The 13,514-nt window shown below is 39.9% G+C and overlaps 1 protein-coding gene across 3 annotated transcripts in view; it reads right to left on the reverse strand.

Annotated features, from left to right (window-relative positions):
- Hgf (hepatocyte growth factor) overlaps window positions 1-13,514 on the reverse strand; it is a 74,288-nt gene that overhangs the window by 9,535 nt on the left and 51,239 nt on the right. For all 3 annotated transcript variants that reach the window (XM_004839760.3, XM_004839761.3, XM_087206749.1), the window contains exons 10-13: window positions 10,440-10,542; window positions 7,581-7,714; window positions 2,378-2,413; window positions 1,119-1,215 (exon numbers count right to left, since the gene is read on the reverse strand). In XM_004839760.3, the coding sequence (XP_004839817.2) occupies window positions 1,119-1,215; window positions 2,378-2,413; window positions 7,581-7,714; window positions 10,440-10,542 (370 nt within the window). The remainder of the gene's footprint in view (window positions 1-1,118; window positions 1,216-2,377; window positions 2,414-7,580; window positions 7,715-10,439; window positions 10,543-13,514) is intronic.

A 13,514-nucleotide genomic window follows, 5' to 3' on the forward strand; every position in this document is an offset into this window, starting at 1 on the left:
TCAGGCTGTCTCCTGCAACATTACGGTGAGCTAAAGTCATATAACAAAGGACAGAATGCCATGCTTGCCAACAGTTGGCTGATTCATAAAGTTCTTCAGCTTTGAGCTGTCTCTATTTTATTTTAATGTCGCTGACAATAAGAGATACCATGTAATGGCCATAAGAGATACATCTTCTTCCACTAGGAGGCTCCTGTTGAGCGAACAGGAAGGAAACGGAGGAGATAGTCTAATGGGATTTTCACCATGAGACGTTTTCGGGTATGAAGCATGGAGGAAGGGAGCCACTTAGTTTAGGGTTTCCAAGGGAGGAGCAGAGGTGCGTGGCGCACCTGGGAATGGAGCTGAAATTCAGCACTGGGCTGTGTGGCCTGACACAGATGGAGACGTAGGCATCCTGATGACCACATGGACCGATACAAAGGGATGTGATGAAATGTAATAAATCTTAAGTGCACTCACATGTTCAATAATTCTTATAGGACAGCGACTAAGCTTAATTATGATATAATTTGCTAAGAGATTTTATAAAGGAGCCTACCACTCATTCTTAAGACCACTGAAGAAAGTGGACATATTTAAAATTCCTTATTCACGCTGATTATAAAATCAAGACTACAACTATTAAAGGTGTTACTCTTTTTCGTAATAAAATACTGTGAAATTTTTAAATGTCATTTTTTTCATTTAATGACAGAATTTAAAAATAAACATAGCATTTCTGATACAATTACGTACAGACATATTAGAAATTAAGTCATCTTATTCTAGACTGGAGAGTTCGTAAGATACGTATTGTAAATACTATGGAGCTATGAAAAAAGACAGAAGTAGCTCTTCTACATAGTTGTCTTTTGTTTAATCATAGCCACAGTGTCACTTGGAATCGAAGACAGTGGCAGCACCTGTGAGACTGTGTGGACACGTAACAAGGCTGTCAGAGGCAGGAGCTACAGATCCCGGGCGCACAGCTTAGCAAGAAGCTGCTAAATCCCTTCTTCCAACCCCCGGGCGAGCACTTGGAGAGGGCAAGGCTTCATGACCACCAGGGACCACGCTGTTGGGAAGAGGATTTCGCAAAGGGTTCAGACAGTGTGCTTTGTGTCATTCGTAATTACCTGAACTTCAAACTAACCATCCATCCTACGTTTGTCCGTGCTGGGATCCCGTTAACCACTCGCAATTGCTTCGTTTTGGCACAAGATATCACAGGATCTGAAATCAGGACCACACACGGTGTTTTCACATAGCAGTGGGAAGCAGCCAGTGCTTTTCTTGCCTTTGAGTGCACGGGTAGATAGACAAGTGTAACTACTGTAATTGCATCAGAACGCTTTGTGAAATGGGTAACAAATGACCTCAGACCCACATCCAGCCCTAGGACCGCCACCTCCGCTATTGGTGACCGACACAGAACAACTCATTGGCTCAAAGCAGTGAAGATTTATCACTGCGGTGACAGGGGCTTTGCCCAGCACCCACTGAAACTTAGTTCTCCAAGTGCAGTGTTAATGTTCTTCCCTCACCATCCTCAAGATAAAATGAGGCAACGCTATTTACATTGTCTACATGTCAACAGCAACCTGCACCCTGAGCAAAACAGAATGACATGATGTGGTTTTCTGCATTTGTAACAGTAAGAATCTAGAGAGCACGGTGTCCACACTGTACCCCTAGAGTCGGTGTCCGAATGACGTTATGACATCCGTGTCCCAGTGAGATAACTCGGAGCCTCCCTGAAGGCAACTTCAGGCCCCTCCCGTGAGCGCCTCATCTCATCCTTTTAGTCTGTTCCTGTCTAGAATAGATTTTCTTCTGCTTCGGCCTGAGTATTGCAGGTGGTCTTTCCAAAGAGTAACTTCTTTCAGCCCAAGAAATGTGTGAAATTGAAAAGCAAGCAGCCTCACAGCGACTCTCCTGCGGAAGGCGACCGGCTCCTCTGTCAGTGTCATCCTCCGCCTCTCGGCTGTGGGGCTTGCATGGAGCATTAGGACAGCCAAGCTCGGCACCGAGGGTCCTCTGTAGCGGGCCCCTTCCTCCTGATGTGGCCCCCGAGCCCATTTGGAGGGGGTGCACATAAAAATAGCCCTTCCTATAGACTGTCCCCCAAATTCAATGTAAACGTGAGTGCTCTTTCCAAAACCACATGAAATATCTTGTAAATTTTCTTACAGAGTTGAATTTTCATATTCAGAATGCAGTTGTCTTTGACTATTTTACACCTACACACAGGAAAATACATACTTAATAAAAGCAAAGCACCTGCTTTATTTTTTATGACGGACATCATTAAAGCGATATTTGTTGGGAAAAATATGACGACATCATGTGTAGAAGAGAGATGCAGATATGCTTTATATCTGGAAAGATTACTTACGGTCTAGATTGATTGTAGGTGTGGTATCCCCTTCACCTGTAAAAATAAATGCTTAGATACATAAATAATTCACTACATACATAGGTCTATGTAGCCACTATGTAGCCCAGGCTGGCCTGGAACACTCAGCAATCCTCCTGCCTCAGCCTCCTGAGTGCTTGGATTACAGGCGTGTGCCAGCATATCCAGCTAAAATTTTGATATTTTATTAAAGATACAACATAATGCTTCTCCTTTTTAGTAATTTTGTATCAGTTTTGCAGGACAAATGTGCGTGACTGAGGAAAGCCTGATTTCCTGACTGTGAGGCACTCCACTCTGGTGTGCAGGACTGAGCCACACATAGCAGCAAGGAGTGACCAACACCAGGCTACTTCCCTGATGACAGTGGACCCTCCACTGATCCCAGAGATGCTCAGTGCTATGTACTTGGACCTCTCCTCTGGATAAATTGCTTTGTTTTGGTTGTAGTTTGGATTACATAATTTTTTATGAAAATTATTTTATTTTCATATGGTTTGGTATAATTAAACCTGTGCATGCCCTGGAACCCTCTGAAAGATGGAAATCAATGTCTCGTTTGGAAAAAAAAGGATGATAATGTATGTTCTTGGACTGCTTCAAAGACTTTTTTTCAGATGTTAGTAAAAAATATGGAAAAATACGAAAACCCTGGAAACTACACATTGATTCTATCTGTGTCCTCTTGACACACTCCTTTTTCATGATCCCTCTTCTGGGATTTAATTGCTGTACGAAGAAAGGCTTGGAAAATGCTAGGAGTTTGGAAATGCTTGTGCAGTATAAATGAGACACAAGACATTTCCTGAAGCTGAACTTTAACAGCTCAGAGTAATGCAAGAGCCGAGTCAGACTCTGTGTAGACCCAGCTGGGTGTTAAGCCCTGGAAGTGCCCTGAGCTCAGATAAACTGGGGACAAAAGAATAAGTGCACATGGATTCCTTTGGAATAGGTGCAAATTGTATTGTTATTTATGAGGGTACTTGAGGGAATTCCTACTTGCTTAAGGGTCTTTATTTATTTTCATTTTTCAGACCCAGGTATTTTAAATGGATAAAGGTAAAGGAGAACAAATAAATTTTACCGTGTTCTTTTCTCTTTTGCTTATCCTGGGGGAAGAAGGTTCTCCGAGAGCCCACTGAAGTCTGCATTTTAGTTTATAGGACAAAGTGGAATCGAGCCAGAATATGGTCAGGAAGGACTGGTTTTTCCACTCAAGTCAATTACTTGGAAATTGTGAACAATTAGATATTTACTCCTTATGTTGTGATGAGAAAGAGCAAAGTATTTCTATCCTGAATTGTGTATTGATTCTTTTATTTCTAAGTATCAGCTTACTTGGTCAACAAAGCAATCAGTTCATTATTGTATCTTAGTAAGTATTTAAAGTCTGACACACTTATAGGTGTTATAAATTTTAGGTTTCAAAAATAACACTTTGAAAATAAACGACATTTGCCAAGCTTCTTCAAGGCCAACATTTCTCACACTTTACCCTAAGCTGAATACCATTTAAAAGTCAGATTTTTGGAGACACTGGCTTTCCGAGTTTTTAGAAAGCACAATAGAATCTTCGGGTGCACAATGAGCCGAGCTATGAGAAGCTGCATCCAGGGCCTTTGCATTTTGCTCTCACATAGGATCCTGACTCCCACGTCCCCCACGCTCTGGACTGCATGGCTCCTGTCTGAGAACTGTGCAGTCAAAGTCTCATTTCAGATTGGTCCAACTTCACTTTGAAGAAGGAAAGCATGGAAATGACAAAAGGCTTACTTATGTGAGAGAGGCTGAGTTTGTGTGTGCGTGTGTCTCTGGCCTCACAACTTCACTATGGGATTCTCTCGAAACACTGAGACACCTTGCTTTTACTGTATTCTAAAAGTTTCAACTTAGGTTCAAAACTTAAAAACACCACATATTTTTATTTTTTATTTTTTTGGTACTGGGGATCGAACTCAGATCCTTGTGCTTGTGCAGCAGGCAGTGAAACCACTGAGCTAAATCCCAGGCAACATCACATATTTTTCCAGGCAAATATCTATGTTCCCATTTTACTTTATACGGTAATGTTAATATATGTTTACTATGTAATTATATTGCTTTGTGATTGTTTATATAAATGCCTCCTCTCTATGCTGTAAAGTATGTGAGGTTGGTTAAGAAACTATATTTTTTGTATGCCTACTATTTAGGGCAACACAAGCTCAATAAAACATATGAGTGAAGGAATACATAAAACCAGAGAAATTAAGAAAAATTTAAGTACTTACTATGCAAAAGATACTCTTTACAATACTCAATAGACACTTTATTGCACAGCTGTTTGAACAGAGGGTTAGTGATAAATAAGTTCTTGCCCAAAGTACTTACAAAGTGGACAAAGATTGTTACTCAGCAATCTGAGCTGAAACTCAGCTACTGCAGTCTCAGTAGTTAATATTCAAGATTTTTCTAAGATATACTAAATGGGTGCATGTACAGATATATAGGCATGTCTACATTTTACTTTTATATGTTTGATAAGTTTAAATATATATGTCAAATATTACTTTGAAAGCACTTTAGAAAAAATGAATAAAAACATTTCAATGTTTTGTGTGAGAAGTGTACAGTGTGAAAATGATTAACATAGCCTCTGAGGTTAAATAAATAATTAGAACTCAAATCTTTTAAAGATAAATGTTATGAGCCTTTCACCAGGAAGAAAATGTAAATAAATCCTGGCCATAAATATCAGTTAGAAAAATGATGGTGTAAAAATATTTATTAAAATTAATGTTTAGTATACATGGAAATAAAAATGAATTATCTGCAATAGCTTTTAATCAAATACTAGCAACACCTAAAGTCTTTCAACTGCACATTAGTCACTTTTAGTTTAAAAATATTAGTTGAAAATTTGGGGGAAAAACTTTAAAATTATTAGAGTACTATCTCTCTCATTTGAATTTAGAAAGTGAGTCACAGGCCCACAAGATTGTCCGAGAGTGCTTCACACTTAATTAAATATATGTGGTACATGTGCCACATGGAGCAGCTGAGAGTCTTCAAAAAAGACTCAGTGGGAAAGTAATACAACTTGTTCTACATGCAAGATTACTTTTTTAAAAATTTCTTCCTGGATCACTGTATACTTTTATGAGCCTCCAAGATTGTTAATAGTGTAGAATTCACACAATGATACTGGGAGGTAAAACCATTATTCAGGAAAAAATGGGACTGGCTTGTAGGTCCGAGATAGACAGAGTGCTTGCGTAGCATGCGTAAGACCCTGGGTTCACTCTCCACTGAGAGAGAGAGAGAAAGGGGGGGGGGGGTCTTTTAATCACTTCTAAACTGTATGTTATTCTCTGAAGAGGTAGATGTGTTTGTTTTGTGTTAAATCTGGAAGACACATTGCCGGGAAGCATGCAAACCCCGTGGAAACCCTATTATGGAAAAAATGGCAGAACATTAGGAAAACACTAATTAATTTGAAAAACTATCATCATAGCTGATGAAATAAAAATATCACAGAACATGTCATTTCTTTGCAAGTATATGAAGTGTTTAATTAATTACTATTGTAAAGAGTTTCCCAGTTTAAAAAATGTTTCACAGGCACAATCTTACTTATCAGTGTACTTGTCCAGCAACACTTTCAGGAAATTTACCTACAACTTCATGAAACACGCCTAGTGCTTCCACTTGTGAGAAATGACCTCCTTAAATTGGAATGAATGTTGCAAACATGAGATTTGTATTTGCATTCAATTTTGAAAACATCCTCACTTCTTCAATCCCACCAGTCTTCTTAAAGTGGGCTTTCTACTGCTGTGATCAAAGTCCTTGCCACTGGCTCCTCTCACAAGAAAAACATTCTTAGGATGATGTTTTTCAGCACATGAAATTGTGATCTTTTTGAATAAGGTAGGAGTTGAACATCACGATAGGGAATGTGTGCTGTAAACACAGATACGTGAGGATAATAAAATATTCTGTTACCACTGACACAGCCTCATTAAAAGGCTTTGGCAATCCACGCTATAGGGAGGACATATTTCATGCCGGTGCATAGTAATGCACATCAGAGGTCTCGGTGGGGTGATTTTGTCGCTGTGCTCCAGAAGTGGGACACTGGCTCGTCCAGAGATGACTCCAAGAGCAGTATTTCAGCCGACAACTCAGGGGCAGGGGCCCGGGAAACCTCTGAACCATTAACGGTATACCCAGCAGCTTCCCAACACAAAATTAATCAAGCCAACAAGTTAGTCATGCAAACGCTATGAGCTCCTCATTCAAATCCATGGTGCCGTGTGTTAGATACACTCTTCCAAACTGGCTTCCAGTCTCGAGTTTCAGTTCACTCACAGAAGTACACTGCTAGAGAACCTCATTCCCTGAACTCTAATACTGAGTTTTATCGACCACGTTATTATTTGGCAACCTGATAAGCAGAAATTTCTCATACTTTTTTGTTTTCATTTTTTTGTACTTGTTTCAATGTCTTCTCAATTATTTATTCCAGAAAACTCATCTTCTTAATTCTTTTTCTGAGTTCTCACATCTATTTCTTATGGTCATACAAAAGCTCTTCTACATGAAATACGCAACGTAGGTTTTACAGACGCATACTAAACATGTATGACAGGATTGCACATATATCTTTCAGTTTATGTACTAAGCTTTTAATAAAGTTGTCTTGGACTTAGAGAAGTGGGGAGAAGGCTCCATGTTGTTTATTTTTGAGTTAAATAACTAAGGGGGGAAGCCCGGCTGTCTCAGGTCACCTGATGTGACCACTAAGGGACCAAGGACTCCACTGTAAACTGGACTCTGGTTGGGCATCTTTCTAGTCCACCAGTGTTGGAATCATGGCCATTTATTGCTTTTGGAATCCAAATGGGAAGCTTCTCAGGGAGGAAACGCTAAATTTGGTCAACAGAATTCCTTCTGATCTACAAGAGAGGCGGTGGAGTGTGTGTGTATGTGTGTGACATCCAGAGAGAAAGGCGGAGACTGAGAAATGCGTGTTTGTGTGAGTGGGGGTGTGTCTTTGTGAATTGCTGTCTGCGGAATGTCCTTGTTTTGGAGTCAGCTCCTGAGCCCTATATTACTTACAGCTCTGATTAAGAAATCATGTTAGTGGAGAAGCACTACATTCACAATATTTCCACTGAAAAATAACGTTAGTTGTACTTACAACGGGAAATGGGGCAATAATCCCAGGGAATGAGAGGATTCCCTGTGTAACACCAGGGTCCATGCGCATCGTCATCAGGATTGCGGCAGTAGTTCTTGTTCAGTTTACTGGCATCTGGCTCCCAGAAGATGTGACTGCGGAAACAACAGCCGGACATCAGAAGGGACTGCTCTACTCGTGAGAAACAGGATACAGTGCTAGCGCTTCCCTTCCGAGCAGACACTGCTAGCTGCTACTTAGTTATTTTGTTGCTATTTGGCTATTTTGTTAGGATCCATATTGTTTCTCTTGTCACAGTTGGAAGCTGTTTTCTAACCTCAGAATATCATTGGATACATTTTTCCAAACTGACTTCCAGACAGGCTTTTCATGCACAATATGAGCAGAGATTTTTGTGACTTTGCTTCTATTTAATGACTACAGTGGCAAATGACAGTATCTGTGCGTAGAAGTAGAGACATACCGGCAACAGAAAGAGACAGCAAAGCCCAAAATTATGCATAGAAATACAAACTATTGTAAAAGTATTTTTTCATGTTTCAGATGGAAAGAATCAACAGTATCAGTAACACAAAGACCCAGAAAATACACTAACAATTAACAATAAACTTCCAAAGGAATAATTAAATTCTGAAATCTTACTGGCCATATAGTTACAAAATGTCTTCCTGACAGATAACCAAGCAACAGTTCAACCTTTCTAATTGAATGCTCAAAATCCTCCTGTTCAACCTCTTCCTTGCATCATTTGTTCTTAAAACAAAACGGTGCCTTACAGTTCATTAATTTCCAGTGAAATTTTTCCAAGTCACTTTTAACTATTTCCAAAAATTAATCTTAAACTTCGTGCATTAAGAGTCATTGTTCTGGGGTTCCCTACATAGCTCCCATCTCCAGGGGTAGGCTGGCTGTGCTGCAGAACTGCCCTCAGGGATGTATGTATGTGTGTGTGTGTGTGTGTGTGTGTGTGTGTGTGTGTGCGCGCGCGCGCTAGGCAGGGGAGTCCTCATTTGGAGTAAACACTACCGCAGGAAAACTTCAAGCTTCCACGGGGACAGCCCCAAGGCAGTGCTGGGAGGATATGGGAAAAAGTGTCTCTCAGTCTCTCAGATCCACCCCCACTCACCGCTGCCTGTTCCTAAAAATAGTTTTGAAAACCAGCCGAAATCAGCTTGAAATCAGCTTTTAGTTTAAATGATCTGAATTCTTGCTTCAGTTTCTGTACTGAGAGATTTTAATGCTAAGGATAAAACCACAATTCTTCACTCAGCTGGCAGGGCTTTTATAATACTGGATTGCCTCTGCAGAATTTCTTCTCTGTGGACATTGACCAAATTATAGCCTCTCGGCCTTGCCAAAATCCTTTCCAATTTTCAGAAACCTTAACCTTTCTGCTCTGCATAGCTCTGCTTTGGAGCTGATGTATTCTCCTTCTGTGTCTCCCCCGGCCAAGTGCTACTCCTCCTGTGTGTCTCAGCTAAGGTCTCCCCTCGGGAGGCCATCCTGGTCATCTGAGGCTCTCAGGCTCTGCTTCGCCTTCCCATAGCATGAATCTACTTTCATGGGTTTGTGGCACAGCAGAGGAACGAACTCCCTGCTCGCTGGCTTCCTCTAATGGAGCTTGAGACCCTCAAAGGTTGAAGTCTGCTGAGATCTTTGAAGTCCTAAAGCTGCCACTTCCAGTATTGGAACCACGAACCACGTGTGGCCACTGAGGAACTGGTATGTGACCAATGCACACAGAAAGGTGGGGTCCGTGTAAACGGACACCAGGTTTTCATTGTAGAGCATATACAAAAAAGACATAAGAGATGTCATTAAAAATGTTTATGTTGAATGCATATCAAAGTAAAAAATCTTTAGATATATAGTACTGGGTTAAATGACACATTAAAATTAATTTTTGGCTATTCATTTTTACTTCTTTAAAGTGGGCTATTAAAAACAAAGTGTATATGTAGCTTATTATATTCATGAGATGCATTATACGTATGTTAGAAAGCATTGTTTAGAACTATTGATATTGTGAAATAAATTAATTGAAACATTATCAGGCACTACTGGGTATATTCTGGAAGTAAATGTGGTTTTCTGAAATTGAAGTGTAAGAGAAACAAAGTGATTCAATTTCTCAGAGCCCTTAAATTCTTATTCACGTGGAATTATTCCCAAGAAGGATATGGTAGTCACCCGATGTCAGCACTCATTGAGAGCTATCCTGTGATGGGCTCTTCATTGACCTGAAAGTTTTTTCTCTATTGTGTATATTCTGGGATGTTTACTTGAAATCTGGTGTAGGTCACAATGATGTGTCATACTTGTTTTATAATTTTATAAACAGCAGACTATTTCTGGGGCCCAGCAGGTATTTTGTGTGTGTGTGTGAATATGTTCAATATAAAATCTGCAATTTTCTATGTATAGATTTTTAAATATATAGTGGTTTTTTGTACCTGGGATCGAACTCAGAACCTTACACTTGTGAGGCAGGCACGGTGCCACTGAGCTAAATCCCCAGCCCAGTATATATACATTTTTTAAAAGTTATATATACAATCCTGAAATAATTTGAAAATTTTATATAATAAAGCTAGCCAAGAAAACCTGGTTCTCTCATTTTAATAGACAGGTGAATATTTAGCTCAGAACACACAGTGAGTGCTCAATAAAATACCCTGGATTGAATTGTATATTAAAGGTTTTCTGCATGCAGAGACAATGTTATTAGTTATACAGGAAGATAAATGTAATGTTTTCATCGGTTTAATAAGACAAAGGATAAGCAGAAAGACAGATGAGCGTGCGTCTGCATGCACACGGCTATTGGCCCTGTTCGTGTACCAAGAACAGTCTACACACCGATGCAAGTCTTCCATGTTCCGTGCCCACATGGAGCACGTCAGTCCAGACCTCGTTTTGGATAAGCTGCCCATATAATTTTTTCCATTCCCACGATAACAATCTAGACACAAAATATACAAAAAAACAAGTGGTGAATGCTACGAAAGGTACAGCAAAAACATTTTACAAGTATATGAAATCATGAAAATCAATATATTTAGACAAAGAACCTGAAGTCTGTAACAGTAGAGACCTAAATATCTCAAATTAAAATATCCCTATTTCCAGTTCCATTTTTGCTTCATTAAAGTAAGTACTTCTGCAACTTCAAAACCAAAAGATTCAATGAGCAATTCATTAGGCTACCAAAGAAATGAGAACTTTTGGAATGACATAGGTATTTCCCAGATTTCCTTCTGAAAAATTTCTTTCCGCAGAAATGTTGCAAGAACAATGTAATGAAAGTCACAGGCGGTCGTACAGCCACGCTAGTGTTTTGTTTCTGTATCCCTGACACTGCCAAGTCACCCACACCAGCTGCCCCACAAACGCTCTGTGTCCTGTGCAGCACACGGCCCGACAAGTGACATCAGTTCGGTCATCAGTGCTGATACAGTTGATCCCTTTGCTAAGTGATGTCAAGGAAAAACTTCTCTCTGTATTTAGACAAAACAGTCGCCCCAGGCATTTGAAATGAATTAAACATTCTATTGCCAAACAAATTTGCACAAAATGGCTTAAGTGTACGTTGGTGAATTTCCGTGAATCAGTTATTACTGTGCTGGTTGTAAAAGGGTTGTTTTTCTAATATTTCTTTATATTTCTTAGTTGGTATTCTTCTGTAAACAGAAAGTTTTTCCCCCTACCCCTTCCATCTGGGAATCAGAAATGCAGCTATTATAATAAAAATGTTACATTGTAGCAGAACTGGGAATATAATGTGGACTTGTGGATTCTCTTTTTCTTCAATGTGCTATATAATATATCCCTGTTATTCATCTCTATGCTCCAAATGATCATTTGGCCAATTGCAGCCACTTTAATCTGACTCCTCTGTCTCTTACCATGTTCTGGGTGGTTTTATTTCCCTTTTTTAATTGAGCAATCTGTGTCCTATTACCATTGATAGAAGTGTGCTAATTCTTAACAAAAAGAAATTAACAATGTAAGTTTTTAATCTACATTTAAGCAGTTACAGCCAGGTGTGGTTGCGTAGACCTGTAATCCCAGGTAATCCAGAGACTGAGGCGGGAAAATCATAAATTTAGGCTACCCTAGACAGGTAGACAGACAAGGCAGTGAGACTGTGTCTCAAAATAAAGGATAAAAAGGACTAGGGGTGTAGCTCAATGGTAGCCTGGGTTCCAATCCTAGTACCAGAAAAAAAATAAAAAGAAACACCATTCCCTAATTATAAATAATTGTTGTGAATTAAAAAGTGACTTTATTAAACATTCCTAATTTTACATACATAAAACTGTAGATTTAACTATAAAATGTTGTCTTCAAATGCACATTAACATTATTAATATTCTATGCTTCCCTTTGGTTAAAGCATAGCATCTTGTCATTGGCTTTAAAATATCCTATGTGATTCTAGGAAACAATATGTGAGCAATCCAAATAACACTGATTAAATGAATAATTTGATCATTTCCGAGAACCAGTTAAAAGAATTAAGAAAGAAAAAGTACCTTCAATGATCATTGTTCAGATCCTTGGATCCAATTTGTATTTCTGCTATAAGGATTTGGACTTAAAGGTGAAAGCTCAAACTGTCTAAGACTTTGATGCAGATAACGTCACAGTCTTTACAGTGCCTTATCAGTGTGTTTTTAGACAGCATAAACCTGGGAAATCCAGTATTTGCACATGTGGAGGGGGCAACCCCCCCAAAAAAACATTTTCCCCTGTAGACCCTGCCTTTTCACAGTGGGGAATCTGACCCTTTGACAGCTAGGGAGTAGCTCTTTCCTGGGCCTTTGCTAGTCAGAGCTCCCTGGGGGCATTGGCCTTGCTTTTTATCCATTTCATTGTGTTCACCTGAATTTTCCATCTAGGATGAAAGACTCACTTCTACCAACAACTTCTTGTTTGAATGTGGGCCATCGACTAGGTTGTCCTTAGGAAATGCTTTACTTTAGAAGAGGTTTTAGCTTAAAATGAAGTGGTCAAGCTGACAGACTCCCTGAGCCTCCTAATTTCCTCTGCTCTGGACCAGTTAGGTCACTGACTGGATCCCTCACTGCTGCCCAGCTACCTTTAGCACCTGAACAGAAGCGCCTACTTCTGTTCACATTTTCTTAGTTTTCACCTGCTACTCTGCTTTGCAGGGTCCCACATTGTCCTCACTCCGGTATCCTAAGGGTCCTTGATGTGACTACTCCTCAGACTCTCTGTTTGTCGTTGCTGATGTTGTTGTTGGTGGTGTTTTTATTTTTATCATTTATTTTTATCAGCAGCTATTTGCCATGCTTAGTGATCACATTCATTATGGGGAACGTGTAGGTGAAAACATCTTAATTCTCCTTTTCTTTCCATTCCCCTGCCCTCCCTTGACCCCTCATGCCCTCCCCATTCACAAAAGCTCGGTTTCTATTTGTCCTCCCATTCCTTTTCTAAGTTCCTTTCCCTCCCTTCCCTCCCTCCTTCCTGCTCCCTTGTTCCCTCTCCTGTGAACATGCTCTTCCTGCTTCCCTGCCCTCTTTGGTTTCGATGACACTGGCGGTTCTGAGAGCTGTTGAGAGGTATTTGATGACATACCTCACGACTATTTGTCTTATGCTTTCCTCTGGGTTCAAAGGGTCCCTGAGAGGACAATATGAGTTTTAAGCACATCTTAATTTCCACTCCCTTCATCTGATAAAGTTATACAGTGTGTGCATCCGTGTGCACACACACATGTATTTGTCACGAGTAACTGCGGATTGCTCCAACTTCCATCAAACATCACAGCGTTCTTCTCCTGCACGTCAGTTTTCTACCTCCTTTCTCCCATAGTAGGAGCCTTGATTCCAAGTAACATCACTACTGGCTCATTTTCTCAATTCTACAATGCACACAGACTGATCTCAAAGCTCTTACATCCTAATA

This window comes from Heterocephalus glaber, unplaced genomic scaffold (assembly GCF_053883595.1).
Source record: "Heterocephalus glaber isolate CG9 unplaced genomic scaffold, H.glaber_assembly_v1.0 deba00000678, whole genome shotgun sequence".
Lineage (NCBI taxonomy): Eukaryota > Metazoa > Chordata > Mammalia > Rodentia > Bathyergidae > Heterocephalus > Heterocephalus glaber.